Here is a 25,522-nt window from a genome sequence, read left to right as displayed (position 1 = left end):
GGGGTTTTGAGTTTGAGCCCCACACTGGGTGTAGAGATTACTCAAAAATAAAATCTTAAAAAAAAAAAGGAATAAATATAATTCCAATAAAGGGACTAAAATTTTACCTCATTTCCAACTTTCCTTTAGCTTGTTGAAGGTTAGTCACTGGCATTTTAAACAGTACATTTCATTTGGACAACCTGAGTGAAACAATGTCTTGATTATCAGTGTTAGCATCAAATGTATTTCAGTGTTCAGATTTCCAGTGGTCTCATATACTTATGCTTTTGTTCTTTTTTACCATTTATTTAAGATCCAAATAAGTCCATTACATTGGAACTGACCGATACGTCTTTTTTCCCCAGCTTTATTGAGATATAACTGGCATATAACATTGTGTAGGTTTAAGGTATACAATGTGATGAGAGCAATATACCTATCAAATCCCTTTTAATCCAAAGGTTCCTCCTCCAACTCTAACTCCAAGAATCATTTGTTCTGTCATTTGCCACAGTTCGGATTTTGTTGACTGCAACTCTCTGGTATTGTTTAACATGTTCCTCTCTTCTCTATATATGTTGTAAACTAGTAGTTGGATCTGAAAGCTTGATCACACTCAGGCTTGACTAGTCTTCCATCAGGAGGTACCACAATGACTAGTTTTCTTTTTGTGATATTAAGCCTTTATGTTTATGAGCTATTGTCACTCATGATACTTCTGACATCGAATATTTGGGTTTTCCATAACCAAGCAATTTTTTAATTCCCTATCGACACCAACTGGGTATCAGACACTTAACTATCAGGAGTTAGCTCAGACTCCACAGGTTAAGGGCTCAGACCAACAAGACTGCCCGCCCCCCCACATCAAGGCCTGAATCGCAAGTCCTAGACCTCTGGGACTATTAATACTACTACTACTTCTGATCCACTGAGCAACTACAAAATAGGAGTTCCCACACACCCCTCCGCAAGTTCAATAATTTTGCTAGAATGGTGCAAAGAACTCAGGAAGGCATTTTACTTACTATTACCAAATTATTACAAGAATAAAAGATAGAACAAAAGAAAAGATTGGAGAGGGCTCCATGGCACACCACCCTCCCAGCACCTTGTGTTCACCAACCCAAAGCTCTCCAAACCCTATCATTTGGAGATTTTTGTAGAGATCCCATTACATAGGCATTACTGATTAAAGCACTGGCCTTTGGCAATTAACCAGTTACCAGCCTCTTTCCCTTCCTCAGAGGTTGGGGGGAATGGGTAGAGCTGAAAGTTCCCACTCTATAATCACATGATTGGCCACCAGCTCCCATCTGAAGCTTTCCAGGGCCCCACCAAAAATAATCACATTAGCATAAGCTCAGGTATGTTTGAAAGGGGCTGATTATGAATAACAAATGATACGCCTGGCGCTTCTATTAACTCGGGAAATTCCAAAGGTTTTAGAAGCTCTTTGGCCAAGAATCAGGACAAAGACAAAATACGGATTTCTTCTTATATCACAGTATTCAATGCCTAGGTCCATTAGATTGCTGGGGTTTTTAATTTGATGATATTCTATCAGTCCTTCTTCATTTATTATTGCTGGAATACTCCTGTAAAAAGACCTATTTGTTACTCAGTAATATAGTTCATATAGAAAAAGAATAGATGTTTGATTTCCCTTTTTTTTCAACTCATTTTCAAACTAATGAGTTGCTTCTCTAAGTTTTCCTATACTGCCAATTAGCTGCTTTTCATTTCTGTGTATTACAGACTTATGACTTTAAATATAGTTCACAGGTTTTAATCTACTGTCATTATTATCTTATTGGTGGTCAGTGTGTCTCATCTTTGGAAAGTGGGAACCTGTTCAGGTTGACTCCTGAGTCCTAAGTGGTCTTTGATAACTTCCTTGTCATCTGATATGTTTCAGACTCGACTTAAAAATTTCCTGCACCAGTGCTAGAAGCAGCCATTTCCCCAAAAACCCTAATTCCTTTTAGAAGGAAATGGTGTCTGGTTTTCACAATTTGAGAGTAATGCCTGTCCATTCATTTATCAAACATTTTCTGTGCACTTAATATGTGTCAGTCACTAGATTTGGCTTTGAAGATATAAAGATATAACACAAACTCACAAAGCTGACAAACTTATGGCATATACTGAAAATACATACCAAGCAATAGAGAAGAACAAAGAAAATAAATTCCAGGCAAAATAATCTATTTGGAACTTATCTGCTTACAGAATACACTTTGATCTAACTAATATCCTTAGAGAGAAATAAGGGAGAGACTTTAACACAATTAAAGACAGACTCAAAGGACTATACCTATACTACGCCTTGACTAAAAGAACAGAATTGAATCAGTCTCCAGACCTATAAGTACTCTTGCTCATGAAGGTTAATGAGAGCAGGGGAGGAGGAGGACCAAACTTATTTTCAGATGTACAGAATTACCCAAATAACCAAATGCCTCCCATAGAATGTTAAAGGTCCCTTCCAAATAAGGAAATCTTTCCTTTCCAAGCACAGATACACTTACTATCAGTGTGTTTATGTTGAATAACATACTGTTGCAAAGATTAAAGTGAAATACTTCTCAATCAAAATGTATTTTGAAATGTGCAACTTTTCCATTCACTAATATTTTACTCTCAACTAGAAATGAGTTACAAAGCACCTTAGCTTTTGCTTTTTTTAATTAAATTTCCCTCTTCCCCATTTCTACTTACATCCTTCCCTCTGTTTCTTAAACTTCTTTTTTCCTGACTTTCTGCAAAACAGCCTATCCAGGAATCTCACTTAAGCCAATGACAAAAGGATAGAAAAGACAAAAAGAAACCGCTTCCTGTGTTAATCTTAAAAGGAAAATTCATTTAAAACAGCATCTAACATTCTGCATTCTCACAAAGAAAAGGTAAATGTTAACCTGTTTGAAAATGTTACATGCTATAAATAAGTTATAAAATAGGACATTACAATGGAAAAAAATTAAATCTCCCACCTTTCAGCACTAAATGCTGACTCTGTGTCGACGTACACAACAGCTCCTTCTAATCCTCCCATGTTGGTGGGTAACGTGGCCAAAATGCTCATCATTATACAAAACTGAGTTTTTCCACAACCTGGTGGGCCTGTAATCTAAAAAAAAAAAAAAAAAATAGTTACATAAATATCACAAATAGTCCAAGCAAAATCCTTTTAAGAATTTGACACTTGCACAGTCCCACTAACCTGGGTTCCTGGAGTTCTTTAATAAATCTTAACATTCCTTAGAATGTTCCTTAAATATTCTAATAAATCCATTGTAAGGAATTAAGTCCTTCCCTGTATGTCCTAATTGATACTAGTTAGATACCATCTTGGGGAAAAATGAGAAAATAGTCATTCAAATCATGCTCTGTGTTCTGTAGTTCAAATGAAAAGCTTTGGTTAAGAGAGGCTAGAGGGTGCATATACACATTTAGAACTGGGAGTTATGTATCTTTTTCTCATTAAGACATTTATAAAAGGAACTTGAAAATATTTAAGAGGCTTTAATAATTGGTTTAGCATTTCTTATATGTTGGCCTTTTAGAATAATTTTGTACTAGTCCCTTAAAAAGCTACTTTGATCTTTATTGTGAACAGTAAAGAATTCAGGAATGAAGAGTACTAATGTATACAATTTATTTTCAAATGCTTCAGCAAAAAAAAGTGTGTGTGTGTGTGTGTGTGTGTACACAGAGAAAGATTAAGCAACTGTTAACAAAATTCAACAATGGTTGACTCTAGGTGATTCATACTTTGAAGTGTGTTTTGAAATTTTAGTTGGTGAAAGCTATTCTAAGATTAAAAATTTGAAATCAAGAGGATAGAGATGGAAAAAAATAGGAAATTCTCAAGTACAACTAGAAGTAATGAATAAAAATTAATTTGAGGGGCGCCTGGGTGGCTCAATGTGTTAAGCATCTGCCTTCGGTTCAGGTCATGATTTCAGGGTCCTGGGATGGAGCCCTGCATCGGGTTCTCTGCTCGGTAGGGAGCCTGCTTCCCCCTCTTTCTCTGCCTGCCTCTGCCTACTTGTGATCTCTGTCAAATAAATAAATAAAATCTTTTTAAAAATTTTAATTTGAAAGTTAAAAAAAAATCCCCTTTAGGGGTGCCTGGGTGGCTCAGTCGTTAAGCATCTGCCTTCAGCTTAGGTCACAATCCCAGGGTCCTGGGATGGAGCCCCAAATGGGGCTCCAAATGAGAGAAGACTGCTTCTCCCTCTCCCGCTCCCCCTGCTTGTATTCCCTCGTTCACTTTCTCTCTCTCTCTCTCTCTCTCTGTCAAATAAATAAATAAATGGTCTTTTAAAAAAAAAATATATATATATATATATATGTATGTGTATATATATACCCTTTAAACATATGCTATTTGTCACACTGGCTGCCGCATCCAAATATTAAGAACCGAAACACTATCCCTTTTGTAAAAGTAACACTAATAATTGTAACACAATTTTTCACAAAGGAAGGGAAAGAACAAGAGGGAAGGAAGAGAGAAAAAAAATCTCAGAGACAAAAAAGTCTGAGCTAAGACTTAGACTATAAGTATTTGAATAAACTGTCTTACATACATCATGAAGTAGGGAGAAATAAGCAGGGATGACCCATGAGTCTACATCACTTGTGCCAGTGGTTCTCAAACAAGTGAGCACTGGACTTGCCTGCCAAGCTTATTAACTGGCATCTCTGGTTCACTAGGTCTGGGATGTGGCCTGAGAATCTACATTTCTAATAAATTCCCAGATGATGTTTATGCTGTTGTATACTTTTGAGAACCATAGTCTAAAAATTTAAACTTAAGCTAACCTTCATTTATCAAGGCTCAACATTAAAAAACAAAAGCTCACAAGTTAGAAACCATGTGCTGATTTATTATAATCTCTAAACAGTGATTTAGACTTTCAGAATAAATTGTTGATACCAATAACAGTTTGCCAGATCATGAGTCATCAGTGGAAAGGGGTCTCCAAACTTTTTTGATTACACAGTCTGACCAACCAAAAACAAACAAAATTTATTATGGTCTTCCAACGTACACATATTTATTATATACATAGTATTTTACTAATACATTCTATACAATATAAAGCATACATAAAGTAGGGATTAAGACATTTAAAATAGTTCATATCCTTTTTTTTAAAGGTTTATCTTTATTTTTATTTGTTTATCTGACAGAGAGCGGATACAAGCAGCGGGAATGGGAGCGAGAAAAGCAGGCTTCCCACTGAGCAGGGAGCCCAATTCAGGGCTTGATCCCAGGACCCCAGGATCATGACTTGAGCTGAGGGCAGATGCTTAACAACTAAGCCACCCAGGCACCCCTATTTTGTTTAAAAATTTTATTTATTTATTTGAGAGAAAGCATGTGCACAAGCACACATGAACAGGGCGGGGGACGTGAAGGGGGGGACAGTGGCTGAGGGAGAGGGAGAAGCAGACTCCCAGCTGAGCAGAGAGCCCCACGTGAGGCTCCATCCCAGGACCTCGAGATCATGACCTGAGGCAAAGGCAGACATTTAACTGACTGAGCCACCCAGGTGCCCCTCATATCTTATTAGTTGCACATATTTTTTTTAAGATTTTATTCATTCATTTGAGAAAGAGATACAGAGAAAGAGACATAGACAGCATGAGCAGGGGGAGAGGCAAAGGGAGAGGGAGAAGAGGATTCCCTGCTGAGCAAGGAGCCTGACATGGGGCTCAATGCCAAGACCCGGAGATCATGACTGAGCCAAAGGCAGATACTTAACTGGCTGAGCCACTCAGGTATCCCCAGGTCTTTTTTTTTTTTTTTTTTTTTAAATACAGATTTATTTGAGAGAGAGCCTGAGCCGGGGCAAGGGGGAGGGGCAGAAGAAGAGAGAGACTCTCAAACAGATTCCCCACCGAGCAGGGAGCCCAAAGCAGGGCTCAATCCCACTACCCTGAGATCATGACCTGAGCCAAAATCAAGAGTCCGACACTTAACTGTCTGAACTACCCAAGTGTCCCCAGATCTTTTCATTTTCATAAAAACCTAACACTTTTAGTGAAACAATTTTAATAATGAAAATAACAAATGAAATAATATTATTATTTAAGAATTTGTCATTCAGTAATTGAAATGTCAGGTCCTAAGTTCCAAATATTTCAGTATTTACATGCAATGGCAGTTTAGTTAAGAAAGGGATAATTGCAAAAACGTAAGAACTGAAATTTTTAAAATATATCACTCATTCTTACTATTTTCATTTTTCAATAACTTCCATCAATTAGCAAAAGTTTTTGTTGAAATTTGGCTAATAATTTTCCATCTTTCCTCATGTCAATCAATTGTTCTTACAACATAATCAAAAGATACTGCATTTTAAGATTTTTTTTTTTTAAGATTTTATTTATTTACTTGACAGAGAGAAATCACAAGTAGTCAGAGAGGCAGGCAGAGAGAGAGGGAAGCAGGCTCCCCGCTGAGCAGAGAGCCCGATGCGGGACTCGATCCCAGGACCCTGAGATCATGACCTGAGCCGAAGGCAGCTACTTATCCCACTGAGCCACCCAGGCACCCACATTTTAAGATTTTTAACAATTGGTTTAAAAATAATAACTCTTTATTTAGAAGATTTTTCAACAGTATAGCAAATACTGCTACAGGTTTTTTAAGTGTGCAGATAACAAAGTTTTCACAAAACACAGTTACCTTTGACAACAAAAATAACATTATAAAAGAAACATTTTCAAGCAATGATTCTTAAAAACACCCTGGGGGCGCCTGGGTGGCTCAGTGGGCTAAAGCCTCTGCCTTCGGCTCAGGTCATAATCCCAGGGTCCTGGGATCGAGCCCCAAATCGGGCTCTCTGCTCAGTGGGGAGCCTGCTTCCTCCTCTCTCTCTGCCTGCTGCTCTGCCTATTTGTGATCTCTGTCAGATAAATAAAATTTTAAAAAAACACACTCCGTATTTTAATCTGTCTTCAAAAAGGCACTGACTTTCTCACTCATTATTAAAACATTACCTTTACTTTAGATTTTTTTTTTTAATTTGACAGAGAGAGAGAGAGAGAGAGATCAGGAATAGACAGAGAGAGAGGAGGAAGCAGGCTCCCCGCTGTATAGACAGCCTGATGCGGGGCTCGATCCCAAGACCCTGAGATCACAACCTGAGCCAAAGGCAGAGGCTTAACCCACTGAGCCACCCAGGCACCCCAAAACATTACCTTTACTTTAAAGGGATGTTGTCAGAGTATACCACTGATTTGGGTGGTTGGTTAATTTTAATGTCCTATGAAGTATATTATATAGCCACTTCTCATATAAAAAAGGTCAGCAAATCTGACATATCTTTTCATTTAAAAACACATTTCACCTATCCTCAGTGGGTAGAATTCAACAGCTCTTTTCTTTGCTGTGAGATCACCAAAGAAGCCCTTGGGATTCAAATGATCTTCATGGCCAGTCCCCATCTCACTACAGAGTGCTGGAGAGATTCCACACTTCACTAACCAGGTTTTTATAAAAATTAACAATGCTGATACCATCCTGAAGCACTCTCCACACATCTGATATCAACTTCTGTGTTGCTACAGATAGCCTAAGGATAATGCAACAGAAAAGTTCAAAAACTCTTGAGAGAGAACGTCTGTCCATATACCTACAACTTACCTACCATTTTTACTACTACTATGACTAGACTACCCTAATCTATCCAACAACCCATCCCTCTATCCATTCATCAATCTATCCCAGGTTTGGTTTGGTTTTTTAAAGAATTTATTTTTAAGTAATCTCTATACCCAGTGTGGGGCTCAAACTTAGAACCCCAAGATCAAGAACAGCACATTCCACCCACTGAGCCAGTCTCAGTGTCCGGTTTTTTTAATGCATTTTAAAGTAAGTCAGAGACCTCAGCATGCTTTCCCTTAATAATTCAGCTTGTGTATCATTAATATGAATTTAACATGTTTGATTCTTTCCTTTTATAAGGTAAATTTTACATACAGTAAGATGCATAATCTTAAGTTTACCATTTGATGAGTTCCAACAAATGTATACACACATGTAATCTAAACCCCTATGAGTCAGAACATTACCATCACCCCAGGCAATTCCCTCATAAACACTGCTTTATGTTCAAGAAATTGTTCATATTCAAGAAGTCATATAAACATTGTATTATATTCGGGAAACTTATTGGGAGAATATATCTTCCCTGACCCATCTTTAGTTTAATGGCACACACAAAAAATTTAGTTCTTCCTGTATTTCGTTACTGAAACAAAATCAAGCTAAAATGATCATCTGGGTCATGATAGAAACTTCCGTAGTTTATATAGCATCTTTCTACATTGAATAATGTTTTAATTCTTAATGCTTCAAATAATCTCTAATTATTTCTATATAACTTCTGACAGTATCTGTCCACAAAAGAATCCATTTAAGTTGCTGCCGTATTGTTTTCTATGCTTTATTTCATTCATTTTATTGTAATGGGAAGAATAAGTATGTCCCTAATATTATTAATAATATATTACATTTGGCCTTTTACTATTAAGAAAACTCAAAAGAGGCTTTTAAATATCTATCATTAATTTTAGTGATATTTTTCTACATATTGAATTTGTATCACTTGACTTTAAATGTCACTAAAAACTTATGGAAGTTTGTCTTCCTATCCCATGTGGTTTTTTGGTTTTTTTTTTAAGATTTTATTTATTTATTTGAAAGAAAGAGAATGAGTGAGCGAAAGGATGAGAGTAAGGCAGGAGCAGAGACAGAAGGATAAGCAGACTCCATGCTGAGCACAGAGACTGACAGGGAGCTTGATCCACAACCCCAAGATCATGAGCTGAGCTCAAATTGAGTCAGATGCTCAGCTGACTGAGCCACTTGTGCACCCTATCCTGTGTGTTTCTTAATTATGATGGCTTCCTATTATTACTCAGTATTTTAAGGGACAAAAAAACAACAAAAGTTTCAATATAAAGGGTAATAGATATAATCCCTTATATCAAATTGTCCTTAGAATTTCAAAAAATTTAAAAAAAAATTTTTTTCAAAAAATTTTGGATGTCTTCTCAGATGGAATTAGATTGTCAGGGATTGACTTCACTAGTCAAGGGAGATTCATCAGCTGACTTGTCTATGCACGTGGTTCACTCCTAGCACATTATTAGTATGGACTCCAGTATACAGTTTCTTCTCAGGAATCCTTTTGCCATTTGTTTGTTTTATGAGATTTGGTTTAGTCAAATCCAAAATCCACCTAAGTAGGTATGTAGAACTACAATTCATCCCATTACGCTGAAAATAAAGGTACTGCAAGGTGCCTCTGTCAACCTTCTGTAATACTTCCTCATGGACTATACCTGACGTAAGACAGTCTGACACACAGATCAAGTGAAGATGCCAGTGTCACTCCATACATTAAACACTCATTAAGAGGGGCGCCTGGGTGGCTCAGTGGGTTAAAACCTCTGCCTTCGGCTCAGGTCATGATCCCAGGGTCCTGGGATAGAGCCCCACATCGGGCTCTCTGCTCAGCAGGGAGCCTGCTTCCTCCTCTCTCTCTCTCTCTCTCTCTCTCTCTGCCTGCCTCTCTGCCTGCATGTGATCTCTGTCTGTCAAATAAATAAATAAAATCTTTTTTAAAAAATACTCATTAAGGTTTATTTCATTTTCTAGGTTGAAATACCAATAGAAGTTAGAAGGTTTTTTTCCCACAAACTAATGGACCATACTTACATACCTACATACTTTGGAAACTGCTAGTTTTAAAGAGCCCCAAACACTCTTTTATCATTATCAAAGATGGTATGGATCAAATTAATTATCAGAAATCAGAGGACAAGTAATTTTTGTCAGTAAAAGTTGTAAGTGGATCTAGAAAATGAAAAACAGTTACTCTTCAGAGTGCTAACTAATGAGAGGAACAGAGGACTACCTTTCTATACATACTATCTACACACCAGTGGGATTTTTTTTTAAGATTTTATTTATTTATTTGACAAAGAGAGAGAGAGATCACAAGTAGGCAGAGAGGCAGGCAGAGAGAGTGGGGGAAGCAGGCTCCCCACTGAGCAGAGAGCCCATTGCGGGGCTCGATCCCAGGACCCTGGATCATGACCTGAGATTGTGACCTGAGCCGAAGGCAGAGGCTTAACCCACTGAGCCACCCAGGTACCCCTACACCCCTAAAGGGTTTAATGAGCTTAAACCCCTTAAATCCTTTGCGATTTTTAGTGGAAAGGTAAAACAAGCCACTATTTTAATTAAAATGATACACATGAAAACATTCAGTAATATATCAAGTCTCATGAAAATGTAAGGTATTCTCATTTTTCCACCTTTAAAGAAAACATGTAAAAAAAATCTGAAAACTTAAACAAGTAGAACTGGCATTTTTTCTACTTCATTATTTTCACGTACTATTCAGCATAGTCTGGGAAAAACAGAACATTATGTGAATAACATTATAAGATTTCTGGGGTTTGTTTTGTTTTGACTTTGCATTTGAAGTTGGATAATTACATTAATTTAAGCTAAAATAGCTAATTTCTATAGCAATCTCAGATCGTCTTCATACATTTTTCACTCTCTTTCTAGACTCAAAAAAATTTATGCTGCATGCAATTCTGATGGGCTGACTGGAGTTAAATTTCATTATTTTTTCAGGTTTACTTAGTGGGTTAAAACATTTCAACATTAATAATTTTTAGCTTCAGATAGTTTAGCTCTGAATTCTCCCAGCCAAACCACAAAGTTTCAAGTTGTGTTCAGTTCCCAGGTTCAGCTCCAATGGTGGTTAGAGAGAGAGAACATGCCAAACCAGAATAGTCTCGGTTAGTTGTTTCTTGGAAACTCTAGAGTGAATACAACATTCACTCAACACAGAAAACACCAGTAAAATACAATCAGCTTCATATAGTTTAGATTCTGGGCTTCAACCCTGCCTGAGAAATAAAAGAACTGAACGAAAATAACCAGTGGTGAGGATCATTCAAATATCAACAGGAAAGCAAATATTAATAATTACTTTAAAGGAGAAAGAGAATTATTCCTAAGCAAAGAAAGTCTAGTTGTACTGAAGTAAAAATGAAGCCTAGTCATTCTAATCTTTAGAGAGACTGAATGGTTGAGATGAATGTGAAACCTGGACCTGATAGGACCTAAAACCAAGTTAACTCTCCTCTCACTGAAGATAGGGGCAACAGGATGGACCATCTGCCAAACCACTACTTCACGTGAGAAAATTTAAGGACTGTCTGGTTCTGATCTGAGAAAAGAGCTTTGGAAACTTCCTATCATTTTTTTAAACGATGCTCCTCACCCATCTTTTGTCTCCATTTGCTCTACAATCATGTAGAAACATGATTAGGCCTTCGATCTACAGAATTCATTTGAAAAATAACTAACTCTCAAAATCCTAAAACAAACAACAAACAAAATCTCAATCTCAGAAAGGCCAGGTACTACTTTGCCTTGTGAAAAAAACCTTGATCTTAAATTACATCAACATGTGGAAGATTTTATATCTTGGATTTTCTCCACTACTCCTTCTTACTTCATATTAACAACTGCTATCTTTCAAGTACATGGGAAGGGACAAAAAAGAAGGGAGGGGAACTGAGCAGAAAAACACAGGAGGACATGGAAATGACAAGTACCCCAAGCTTCACAGTTAAAAAAAAAAAAAAAATCAACAGTATCAAGGGACATCATCATCCATTTAACAATCATATAACATGTGCTATATAAAAGATTCTATGAAATCTTTATGGAGAAAGACATTTATTTCTAAACCAGGAAGTGAGCGAAGAATTAGGAGCAATGATCCAATCAACCACACCTGCTAAGATCCTGTATTAGGACAAGGGCCTGACTATCTTGCCTTTCAAAACACTGGGCAGGATAAACAAACCAGCGGATTATGGTCAAGGAATGCGAACTGAAGTTTCTCGCTAGCAATCCTACTGCTGTTGTCACACATGGAGCACACCTACCCTGGCTGTATTCTGAAGGAGATGAGACCCATTTTGTCCAACCTACACACCCATGAGCAAGAAAAATAAATGTTTGCTGCTGTTGTAAGCAGTGTAAGCAGCCAAAATTGACTAATCAAAAATTCATGTCTTGTACTTCACTGTTTATGCACTCCTATCACATGCCTGGTCCTTGAAGGCACTTAAGTTTACGATCCTGCCTTATTAGCTCCAGTGATCTTGCAGGCCACAGCTAACCTTGCCAATAAGAAAGAAAAAGAACTGCATATTTAACTGTTCTGAGGAAAAATCAGGATGCCAAAATAGGACTCTGGCATCCTGCTCCTACCTTTTTGGGATAGTAGAATAGTCACTTCCAAAGCAAAACTGACCTGCTCAAGGACAACTGGTCTACTTAAATCATGAACAAAGCATAGAAATGCGTCAGGAAATACAAATAGTAAAAACGTGCTACATCCTTTCTCAGTATTTAGAGCAAGGATCTGGGTATAATCGTCCCTCTCAAATGTTGTAAAGATTTGGCAGGCTTAACAGGTTTACACTTCCAGAGGTACCCTTGAACAAAGATATGCAGATCTTATATCCCTGTCTGTTGACATGAGTTTGGACCAGTTCTCTAGTCCAGTAACCTCAGGATTGCAGTATGAAAACACTTTTTTTGGCGATCCCTTTAAGTACAACCTTAATTTTACCAAGTCATATTAGCATCTTTATTCTACATTCTTAGCAGGGGTGATCTTGACCCCAAGGATGAAACCTGCTTTTGGCGTGGGGGGGTTTAGATTTTATTCTTTTTCAACCTAAAACACAGATACACAGACAGTACATAAACAGGTATATAGTGTATCTGTGGCATTAAAATTCCATGGGGAAGGAAGCTTCATTAGAAAAAAAAATGTCTAAAAAGCTCATAAGAGGAAAAAATGAAAACACGATTGAAAAACACTGATTTAATGTACATGATCCCCTATGAGAAGGCTACCATGTGGTTTGACCTCCACGTTATATAAACTTTTAAACTTTAAATTTCAAACATATCTTTACTACCCATCGTTAGTAATAGCAGATGTCGAATTATCTGCTTAGATATTCCTCGAGTAAGGAATGTGATGTTCCCAGGGAATGGGACAAAGCCCCGCAGTTCAGTTTCATCTGTGATTCCGCAGAGGCAGTTTCTCTTTGATTTCTCCTCTGCTGCTTCTGCTTTCAGCTCGAGGAGTGCTTCTCTACTTCCACTTTTGATCTTGGTGCTGTAACTGCACCTATACAGATTCAGCGACGTCCACATCAATCAAAACTGGGCATCAGGAAGGAGCAGCTATAAAAACACTAGCAAAATGTTTCCAGACTTATTCTTACTCCCTCTGTCGTCTCCAGGCCTCATCAAAGTTTATCCTACCAGTTGCCTTACCTCTCTCACCAGATGTGACATCTACCTCGTATCTGGGACTCTAGGTTTGACCTTTTAACCAGAAACAAAGATCATGCAAGGCAATTAATTAGAGGCAATTAATTAATATGGTATCACCTCTAGTGATACCATATTAGTTCTCTATAGCTCTGTAACAAATTACCACAAACTTAACAGCCTAACACAACACACGTTTCTTATCTCACACTTCTGTAGATTCTCACGCTTCCGTAGGTTAGCAGTCAGTCCGGATGGGCTTGACAGGGCTCTCCACTCAGTCTCACTGGGCCAAGACCAAGATGCCAGCGCGGCAAAACCCCCTGCTCTGCAGCTGCGGATCTGAGCTCTTTCTTCTCTGGCCATCCTCCGAGGGCTGCTCACCGCATTGAGAGGCCACTTACCTACATTCCTTCTCACAATCTTTCTGATTTCTCCTTCTTTAGCCAGAGAAAGTTCAGTTTTCAAGGGCCCATGGAAGCAGATCAGTAGATCTCCCTGTCTTAAAGTCAACTGTGCCACAGAACATGCCATAATAACGGGAATGCTAGCTTATCACCTCCGCAGGTTCCAGGCATTGTGGCACAGCATCTCTGGGAGGCCATTTCAGAATTCTATCACAAAGTCTCTGGGAACGGAGAAGTAATAAAGTTTTTTAAGACTTAACACACACACACACACACACACACACGCACGCATGCATACATATATCAACACATATATACAGTGATAGCCAGGCTCTAAGAAGGACCCACTCTGTGATCTCACTCTGGTATTCATACCCTTCTGTACTCCCCTCCCACACTGTAACAGGTGTGTCTGTGTAATAGACTACGGCGGAAGTAATGCTATGTAATTTCCAAAGCCAAGCCATAGAAGACAATGCCATTTCTGCCTTGTTCTCTAAGATCACTTACTCTAGGTGAAGTCAACTGCCACATCAGGAAGACAGGTAAGCAGTCCTGTGGAGAGGTCCAGGTGGCCAATAACTGAAACTTCCTGCCAACAAGAGCCAGAACCAACTTCCCAGCCACATAAGTGAGCCATCTTGGAAGCATCTCCACCACCTCCAGTCAGGTTCTCAGATGACTGCAGCCTCACCAATACCTTGACTGTAATCTCATGAGAGACCTTAACCAGAAAACCAGCTAAGATGCTCTGAATTCCTGACTCACAGAAACTGTGAGGTAATAAATCTTTCTTGTTGTTTTTAGCCACTAAACTTCGGAATGATTTGTTAAACAGCAATATTTAACAGATCTATAAATATGCAGCTAAGATACACAGATATTAGAGATATTTAAGAAAAGAACTCCTAAAATGAAAGAATCACTGATGTTCGATAATAAAAGATCAGTTAAGTAGAAAACTCATATTCCTTAGGGGTACTATTGTGATCATTTTTTGTTTTTAAAGATTTTATTTATTTATTTGACAGAAGAGATCACAAGTAGGCAGAGAGGCAGGCAGAGAGAGAGGAGGAAGCAGGCTCTCCACAGAGCAAAGAGCCCCATGTGGGGCTTGATCCCAGGATCCTGAGATCATGACCTGGTCCGAAGGCAGAGGTTTAACCCACTGAGCCACCCAAGCGCCCCTATTGTGATCATTTTTAATGGTATACAAATCAAAATAAATATAACATTAAAAATTACTAAAGTTTGGCTTATTTCAAGATCCAAGGAGAGAATATGAAAGACATAGCAATAACCAAAGCATTACAGTAAACAAGCACTACGTAAGTGTTTAAATACAAACTCATTCTCTCAAGTAATACTTATTAAGTACCTCCTACATATGCTAATCCTGTGAATCTAACTATAAGGACACAATCCCTGCCCACTTGGAATTTATTCTCCAGTGAGGAAGACATGCACTAATTAAGCATTCAAACGCTACAGTTGTAACCGTGACAAGTGCTATAGAAGAACCAAGTACATGGTTCAGTTCTCTAAAAACATAGGACAATTCTAAATGTGTTAAGTCAAAACACAATAAAATAGGCTCAAAATACATTAAGTAAAAAATAATAGAACTACAAGTAAATTTGTCAATTCAACAACATTTTAACCTTTCTAAATTACTATTAGGTTGGGCTGAGAAAAAAAAGTTGGTAAAGATAAAGATTTGAACAACCCAAATAACAAGCTGAATTTAATGGTCATATATGCAGAGCATTTAAATATTAGAGAATAATCATTCTTCTCAATTGCACTTAGAGTATTTTTATAAAAGTTGACCACATATTACACCTTAAAACAAGTTTCAGAAATTTTCAGAAAGTCAGTATCACATAAAGTTCTCTGACCAATGAATTTAGGTTAACAATCTAATTTTTAAAAGATAATTTTTTTTTTATTTAAGATTTTTTATTTATTTATTTGACAGAGAGAAATCACAAGTAGATGGAGAGGCAGGCAGAGAGAGAGAGAGGGAAGCAGGCTCCCTGCTGAGCAGAAAGCCCGATGCGGGACTCGATCCCAGGACCCCGAGATCATGACCCGAGCCGAAGGCAGCGGCTTAACCCACTGAGCCACCCAGGCGCCCCAAAAGATAAATTTTTTAATTAAGTAATTTAGATTTTCAAAAATTCCAAATAACTCATGAATTGGAGAAGCAATCATAATGGAAATTTTAAAATACCATTAAAACTAAATAAAAATGAAACTGCTATAATTTTCATTTTATATAAATAAATTTTATATAAAATAAATTTCATTTTATATTTTAAAAATGAAGCAATGGATATTCATAGCCTACAAGTGCAGAGTAAAAAAAAAAAAAAGAATGAAAAACTGAAAATTAATAGATTAAATGTAACTTTTTGGGGGTAGAAATAATCTCACAAAACATGCTATTACATAGAAGGAGATAATAAAATATATCATTGAAGTAGAAGAAAAGATAGAGAGGACCAAAAAAGAACAACAAAAAGCACAGTCCTTTGAAAAGACTATAATAGGGACACCTGAGTGGCTCAGTTGATTGTCTACCTGAGGCTCGGGTCATGATCCCAGGGTTCTGGGATGGAGTCCTGAATCCCACCTCACACTCCTTGCTCAGCAGGGAGCCTGCTTCTCCCTCTGCCTGCCCCTCACCCTGCTTTCTCTCTCTCTCTCTCTTTCTCTCTCTGACAAATAAATCATAAAATCTTAAAAAAAAAAAGGCAAAGAATAATAATATTAAACTCTCACCAGACTTTTTTTAAAGATTTTTATTTATTTATTTGACCGAGATCACAAGTAGGCAGAGAGACAGGCGGAAAGAGAGGAAGGGAAGCAGGCTACACGCTGAGCAGAGAGCCCCGAACGGGGCTCGAGCCCGGGACCCTGGGATCATGACCTGAGCCGAAGGCAAAGGCTTTAACCCACTGAGCCACCCAGGTGCCCCAGACTTTTTAAAAAGGAAGAGAAAAAGAAAACTAGGTAATGTTAGGAATGAAAAGGGGAATAAGCTCACATATTAAACCAGATTTAAATTTTTCAATTTTTTAAAATCAGATTTAAAAATGAGGAGAATTCAGTGAATAACTTTATGACAATAAATTTGAAAAATTAAAGACAATGGGCATATTCATAAAAACATCATTCACCAAAACTACTCAGTAAGAAACAGAAAACTGGAATAGTCCCATAAAGCATTAAAGGAATTTATTTCATTTTTTAAATCTTCCCACAAGGAAAACACCAAGATCAGACAATTTTTCAGAAAATTTTTATCAACTATTCAAGAAACAAATAATTCTAATTTATACAAACTATCATAAAATACTAAAAAAGAGACAGTATGCAATTAACTCAATTAGCTCACAATAGATCACACAAAAATTAACTCAAAATAGATTATAAACAGGGGCACCTGGAGGCTCAATGGTTAAGGCCTCTGCCTTCGGCTCCCGTGGTGATCCCAGGGTTCTGGGATCGAGCCCCAGGTCAGGCCCTCTGCTCAGCAGGGAGCCTGCTTCCCTTCCTCTCCCTCTGCCTGCCTCTTTGCCTACTTGTGATCTCTTCTCTCTGTCAAATAAATAAATAATCTTTAAAAAAATAGATCAAAAACAAAATGTAAAACCTAAAACTATGAAACTTTAGAAGAAAACATGGCAAAAATCACTGTGTCTTTGGCTGGACAAAGAATTTGTAGAGATGACCAAAAGCACCATCAATAAAAGAAAAAAAACTGACAGACTGGACTCCAAAAGCTGCCGTAAACAAACCAATGAACAGACATGCCACAGATTGGAAGAAAACAATTGCAAATCCTATATCTGATGAAGGACTTGTATCCAGAATATATAAAGAATGCTTACAACTCAGTAACAAGAAAACAACCAATTAAAAAATAGGCGAAAGATCTGACTAGACACTTCACTTAAGAGCCCTTCACTTGGGACGCCTGGGTGGCTCAGTTGGTTGGACGACTGCCTTCGGCTCAGGTCATGATCCTGGAGTCCCGGGATCGAGTCCCACATTGAGTCCCACATTGCGCTCCCAGCTCCATGGGGAGTCTGCTTCTCTCTCTGACCTTCTCCTCGCTCATGCTCTCTCTCACTGTCTCTCTCTCAAATAAATAAATAAAAATCTTTAAAAAAAAAAAAAAAAGTACTTTAAAAAAAAAAAAAAGAGCCCTTCACTTAGGGCTCTTCACTTAAGAAAAAGGGAGTGCCTGGGTGGTTCAGTCAGTTAAGCGTCTGACCCTTGATTTTGGCTCAGGTCATGAGGTCAGGGCTGTAGGATGGAGCTGCCTGGGGCTCCACACTCAGCAGGGAGTCAGCCTGAGGATTTTCTCTCCCTGTCCCTCTGCCCCTCCCCCTGCTCACGCGCAGGCATTCTCTCTTTCTAAAATAAATAAATAAATCTTTTTTAAAAAGAGAGAAAATACACAGATGGCCAGTAAGCACATGAATAGGTGTTCAATATCATTAGTCATTAGAGAAGTGTAATTAAAACTACAATGAAATTGGCAATTCCACAGCAAGTCTGGCTGTGAGCGTGCGGATGGGGCGCCTATCGTCCCCCAGTGGTGCAAGGGGGAGAAAAAACAACAACAACAATGAAATACCACTCACACCCACTGGAATAGCTAAAATCAAAAAGATAAACAATACTAAATGTTAGTGAGGATGCGGAGAAACAAGCCGTCACACTTTGCCAGTGAGAATGTGAAATGGTACAGCCACTTTGGAAAGCGGTCTTGGGGTTTCTTAAAAAGTTCAGTGTAGGGGCGCCTGGGTGGCTCAGTGGGTTAAGCCGCTGCCTTCGGCTCAGGTCATGATCTCAGGGTCCTGGGATCAAGTCTCGAATCGGGCTCTCTGCTCAGCAGGGAGCCTGCTTCCCCCCCCACCCTCTGCCTGCCTCTCTGTCTAGTTGTGATCTCTCTCTCTGTGTCTGTCAAATAAATAAATAAATAAATCTTAAAAAAAAAAAAAAAAGTTCAGTGTATCCATTCCTAGTAATCTCCCAAGAGAAACAAAAACCTATGTCCATACAAAGACCTATCCATGAATTCATAGCAGCATTATTCCTGCTGGATGAAAACTGGAAATAATCTAAGTGCCCATCAACTGAGGAATGGATAAACAAAATGTGCTGCAGCCATACAAAGGGATACAAATCCACAATTAAAAGGAACAAACTACTACTACATGCTACAACACGGGTGAACCTCAAAAACATTGTACTATGTGAAAGAAACCAAACACAAAGACTACATATTAGATGATCCCACTTATATGAAATGTTTAGAAAAGGCAAATATATAGCTAGAAGCAGAAAAACAGATGAGTGGGTACCAGAGGCTGAGGATGGAGGCAAGGATTACCTATAAATATGCATGAGGGAAATTTTTAAGGTGATGGAACTGTTCTAAACCTGGACTATGGTGATGACTTACTAGAAAATTACTTGAATTATCAATTAATAATCATTGAGGTTTTACAGTGGTTAAATTGTACCTTAATAAAACTGCTATTGAAATATCCAAATGATTTGTGAAAAAAATTTTCAAGCTCATTAGAAATCAGGAAAATGAAAACTGAGATCATAGATGCCAAAGATGGGCATAAGTTAAGAAATCTGATAATACCAAGGAATGAAGACATGGACCAAGAAGAATTCCTGCACATCACTGGTAGAAATTCATACAGGTACAACCGCTCTGGAAAACAATCTGTCCTGATTCTGCAAAGTTGCATTATGCACATATCCTATAACCAGGAAATCACTCCAAGGTAGATACCCTAGACAGGATCCAGATAGTAAATATTTTAGGCTCTACAGACCATGAGATCTTTACCACAACTAACTCAACTCTGCCTTCTATCATATAAACAGCAGCAGACAAAACATAAACAAATCAGCATAGTTGTGTTATAATAAAACTTTGTTTACAAAAACAGACACCAAGCTAGATTTGATCATGGGGCAGAAATTTACCAATCCCTGTCCCAGCGAAATACCTGTACATGTGATGCAGGGACATGTACAATTTTCATAGGATTTGTTTATCTTAGCAGCAATCTAGAAACAACCCAAATGTTCACTCACAGGAAAAAAGATAAATAAATCATGGCATATTTTCAAAATGGAATATGATACAGCAAGAAAAGGGAATTATACCCCTGTCACCTGAAACAACATGGTTAAATCTTAGAAGACATTATTAAGTGAAAAAAAAAATAATTCACAGAAGAAATATGATATGAATTAATCACAGAAATGATTTAATAAAGCTCAAAACAAAGCAAAACTAAATAAATGTCATAGCACCTATTTAGGTCATAGACAGTAAAAGAAAACTAAAGGGGATAAATTTTAGGAATGGTAAAAATTCAGGACAAAAATTATATCTCAGTGAAGGGTAAAAATAGGATCAGGGAGAAGCCCACGGTTAGTTTCAATGGTTCTGGTATTGTTCTGGTTCTTATTAAGTCATAGGGTCATAAGACTTCATAACTTACACATGCAGACTATATTTAATCTTATATATATAATATACATTAAAATTTTGTAAATTTTAATAAAAGGTAAATAGAAATACTCCCTATAGTCAACTGAAAAAAAATCCCGAAACAACTGAAGAGGCTACCTGTACCTAAAACAGGAAGTACAGAACTGGCCACTAAAAAGCAGTCAGAGCATCTGTGCTCCAAGTCCACCAAGCAGATCATGACAAAACACCAACATGGCTGGTAACTAACACTTGGATTCAGAAAGAATTGACAAATGTCAAGTGAAAAAGTATTGAAAAGTATTCTAAAACTTAAACATTTTTTTTAATTAGTTGTTAGTTAATCTTAAATTCAGTTTTTGTTATTTAAGTAACTTTGTAACTGTGGAACACTGCCGTTACAAACTCACTTGAAGACGTCCCGCTAGAGTGCAAAAAGATTACACAGAGTAAGATTCTGGCACCATCTGGTGGCAGTACCCTGCAACAGCAGGGGGTTTTGTTTCTTTTAAAGATTCGCTCACTCATTTATCAACTATCTAATAGTCATCCTCCAAGCTAGCACACACATATTTTTAAACCTTTCCTAGAAGACAGGACATAAAATAAGGTATAGTATCTAAAACAGAATGCCCATTTTCAAGAAAAAAAAACTACACTGGAATCCATGACTATGAGAAAGTCAGAGTTTGCTCTTACTTGCTTAAAATATCTATGCCCCTAGAAGTCTCAGGCAAGAAGTTCTTCAGGAGTATCCTGGTAAGTGCGTAAGTTATCACACTGGACCAGTAAGCATGCCAATGCAGCATGCGGGAAAGAACTGTGGTAGTTTCTAAATATCTTCAATCTCACTATGCAAAACAATATAGAGGTTCCTCAAAACAATTAAAAATAGATCTACATACAACTCAGAAATTCCACTTCCGGATATATACCCAAAGGAAGTAAAAACTATTTCATCAAGATACCTGCATTCCAAGATTATCATAGTAGTATTCTCAATAGCCAAGATATGTTAACAACCTAAATGTCCATCACAGGTGAATGGATTTAAAAATGCAGCATTTAAAAAAAAATGCAGCATTTAAGCAATGTCCACAAGAGCCAAATTATGGAAAGAAACTAGATGCCCATTGACAGACGAACTGATAAAAGAAGATGTGGTATAGATACACAATGGAATACTATGCAGCCATCAAAAATGAAATCTTGCCATTTGCAACAACGCGGCTGGAACTAGAGGGTATTATGCTAAGCGAAATAAGTCAATCAGAGAAAGACAATTATTATATGATCTCAGTGATATGAGGAATTTGAGAAACAAGACAGAGTATCATAGGTGAAGAGAGGGAAAAATGAAGATGAAACCAGAAAGGGAGACAAACCATAAGATACTCTTAATCTCAGGAAACAAACTGAGGGTTGCTGGAGGGGAGGGGGTTGGAGGGATGGGGCGGCTAAGTGATGGAAACTGGGGAAGGGTATGTGCTATGGTGAGTGCTGTGAAGTATGTAATACTGATGATTCACAGACCTGTACCCCTGAAACAAATAACATTATTTGTAACATTAATAACATTAACATTACGTTAATAAAAATAATACTAATAAATGGGGCATATATACACAATGGAAAGTTACTCAGCCATGAGGAAGATAACCTCCCATGAGCAACAACATGAACAGACCCTAAGCACATTACACTATGCGACGTAAGTCAGAGAAAGAAACGTACTATACAGTATCAGTTACATGTGGAACCTAAAAAGTTAAATCTGTAAAATTAAAAAGGCGGTTAAAAAGGCATGGGGTGGGGAGATAAGAGTGATGGTGTTTGGGGCACCCAGGTGGCTCAGTTGGTTAAGCAACAGACTCTTGATCTCAGCTCAAGTCACGATCTCAGGGTCTTGGAGACTGAGCCGTGCATCAGGGTCCACCCTCAGCACGGCCTCTACTTGAGATTCTTTCCCTCTGCCCCTCATCCCCCTCCCAGCTCACCTGTGCCCTCTCTCTTGTTCTAAAATAAAAATAATTTTTTTTTAAAAAAGTGATGGTGTTTAACAGTACAAACTTGTAATGAAAAGTAAATAAGCCATAGAGCTCTAATGCAGTCTAATGAATATAGACAGTAATATTGTACTATAATTATGTGGTAAATATTGCTACATGAGCAATCATATTACAATATACAAATGTATTAAAGTAACATCTGTTGAGTGTCCAACTCTTGATTTTTGGCTCAGGCATGATCTCAGGGCTGTGAGATCAAGCCCCACATGGATCCTGCTTGAGATTCTCTCTCCTCTTCTCCCTCTGCCCCTCCCCCCTTCCCCTCTCTAAAAAAAAAGAAAGGAATGTCCTTGAATTCTTGATACTTCTTTCAAAAAGTAAAGCCAATTTTCTCTTTCCTTGAATGTGAGCTGTACTTAATGACATGCTTTTTAAGAAGACAATGTGGCAGAAGTTAATGGTGTGTAACTTCAACAACTAAATCATCAAAGGCTTTGCCAATTCCATCTTGCCTTCTTTTGGATTACTCACCCAGGGGGAAGTCTACCACCATGTCCTGAGGAACTCAAGCAGCCTGTGGAGAGCCTACTCGGAGAGGAACTGTGACCGCCTACCAAGAACCAGCATCAACATCCCAGTTACATAAGTGAGCCCTCTTGGAAATATCCTCCAGCCCCACACGCCTTCAAGATACTGACTCCTTCACAGACATCTCTGAGCTAAGCCACTCCCAAAGAAACAGAAATAGTAAGTATCAATTGTCATTTTAAGTCACTCCATTTTGAAGTAATTTGTTGTGCAACAACACATAACTAACACAGCCTATCACATCCTAGAACCAAATTTTATCTACAAAAGAAACTAAAAATAGCTCACTTCAGTTTAATACCATGATTTGCCCACATGTTAATAAAATTTCAAATTTTCCTTCCTCATACACTAAGTACTGTTCCTTTTTTAATTCCCCCAAATCGCTTCATGCTATTCCATAATATTCATCAGTTTCTAAGTTAATTTTAAGAAACAGCAACCAAAGCAGACTTCATGGTCAGGAAGGACTGTTCTGAATAACTTTATTTTTTGAAAAGCAACTATACTAGGTCCTGAGTGGAGAACCATGCCCTTGAGGTATGAAATAATCTATGTTTCTCAACTCAACTTTTTCCCCTAGCTCTGAAGGTTACAGGCCAGTGGGAGATTTGGAAAGTTTCTCCTTTACCTCTGTGAGGGATCCACAAGCCACACCACCATGCAGGGCTTCATCCAATGCAGAAAGGGTTGTGGCTAAGAACGCTGGGGAGAGAGAAGCAGATGTCTGCATCTTCATCCCATAAGCCTGAACAAGAAAAAGAAAACGTTCTTTTCAATCTCCATTTCTATTAAAAACCAGAAACCCACTCCAAACCTTAGTTTCTAGCAGCTGGAATCCCAATCCATCTCTCTTTTCCTCAAACATTTATTTGTTAAATGAATATTTAGTCCATGCCAGAGACTATGCCAGAATATGGGGATATGACAGGAGACAGAGGCCCCGCCCTCACAGTACCTATGGTCACCCAACAGTTGAAATTAGGACTGGAAACCAGGCAATTACAATACAGTTATCAGAGACACCCTGACAGGGAAAGTGGACTCACAGAGACAGTATATACCTCATCTATGAATTCTGTGATCCAGGAAGAATTCAGGAGGAGCTGGATGTCTGAGCTATAATGTGAAATAGCTGTTAAGCAAAGAAAATACACATATTCCTGCCAAAGAGACAGAACACATAAAGAAAAGGAGAAAATGGAAACTAATTAAAAACTACAAACAATAAAAAGTTAGAATGGTTTTTCTGGGGCGCCTGGGTGGCTCAGTGGGTTAAGCCGCTGCCTTTGGCTCAGGTCATGATCTCAGGGTCCTGGGATCGAGGCCTGCATCGGACTTTCTGCTCAGCAGGGAGCCTGCTTCCTCCTCTCTCTCTGCCTGCCTCTCTGCCTGCTTGTGATCTCTCTCTGTCAAATAAATAAAATCTTAAAAAAAAAAAATCTTTAATTAAAAAAAAAAAGTTAGAATGGTTGAAAGATGGAGTGTGGTCACAGTGGGGCCAATGATGGGGCTGGAGAAAAAAGCAGGGGCCAAATCACGAAAGAGCCTTGTTGAAGTCTGGGGTCAATGTGGACAGCAAGAAGGAATGGCATGCTCAAGTTATCTTTTCAAACCAAGGTTGGTCTGTGAAGAATAGCTTGAAGGTAGGTATGGTAGCCTGAGAAATGGACCCCCAAGAAATGTCTGCATCAAATCCTTGGAACCTGTGAATGTTACCTTCTTCTGAAAAGGGGCCTTTAAAATGTGATTAATGTGATTACATACCTAGCAATGTTTAAGAATGCTTACCTCTATAATTTCTAACAATAAAAATTACTATTTCATTAAAAATTACTATTTTATTAAATTGCCCAAATAAACTGAGATCAAGCCATAGAACAGTAACTATTCCTTCCTTCCTTCCTTCATTTTCAACAAATACTGAGTACTTAATGCATGCCATATACTATGATAAACTCTGGGAACAGAAACAGACACAGTTTCTAACCACTTCCAGTTTACAACTTAATAAATCTATATATCAAATCCAAGGTCCTTCTGTTTCTGTGAAGAAGTAGGAAAACTAGCATATTAATATTTGTAAGCCACAAATGTCCCCACTTCTGTCCAATCTCACCTATTAAATTCTTAGATCATTTAAACCATGGATTATCACATTTTTCTAAGGCTATACTCAGGTACATAAAAGAAAAGAAAAACTACAGAAAAAGTCATCTGGTATGCATCTGATTTAGAAATGCCTGAATATTGTCTACAATATATCATCAGGCTGTTGCCTGGTAGATAGGCTTGGAGACATTTTATCAAACATATAAGGCTGCCTAATCTGTCAACATTAAAGTACTTCCTTGCCGCTATAAGAGCACTAATCACTAGAATAATAGAATTAGTGACACATATAAAAAAGACTAAAATGAAGGAACAGGGTAAGATATGATAGTATGTATACAATATCAGAAATGATGGTATGTATATAAATGAAACAAAAAGGAATATTTTGGTATGCCACTCCATCAGTTTTTCTTCTATGGTGGTGGCTGCTGCTTCTCAGACGCATCATTATTTAATCTGATTTTAAAGTGTTGGCTTC

At 37.9% G+C, this 25,522-nt stretch overlaps 1 protein-coding gene across 6 annotated transcripts in view; it reads right to left on the bottom strand.

Moving 5' to 3' along the window:
* The window catches only part of RAD51B (RAD51 paralog B), a 678,552-nt gene that overhangs the window by 641,843 nt on the left and 11,187 nt on the right, over positions 1-25,522 (bottom strand). For all 6 annotated transcript variants that reach the window (XM_032344579.1, XM_032344581.1, XM_032344578.1 and 3 more), the window contains exons 4-5: positions 23,561-23,677; positions 2,976-3,112 (exon numbers count right to left, since the gene is read on the bottom strand). In XM_032344579.1, coding sequence (XP_032200470.1) covers positions 2,976-3,112; positions 23,561-23,677 — 254 coding nt within the window. The remainder of the gene's footprint in view (positions 1-2,975; positions 3,113-23,560; positions 23,678-25,522) is intronic.

Source organism: Mustela erminea, chromosome 5, assembly GCF_009829155.1.
Source record: "Mustela erminea isolate mMusErm1 chromosome 5, mMusErm1.Pri, whole genome shotgun sequence".
Taxonomy (NCBI): domain Eukaryota; kingdom Metazoa; phylum Chordata; class Mammalia; order Carnivora; family Mustelidae; genus Mustela; species Mustela erminea.
Note: the sequence above shows the minus strand (reverse complement) of the source record. Positions and strands in the feature narration are given on the sequence as shown.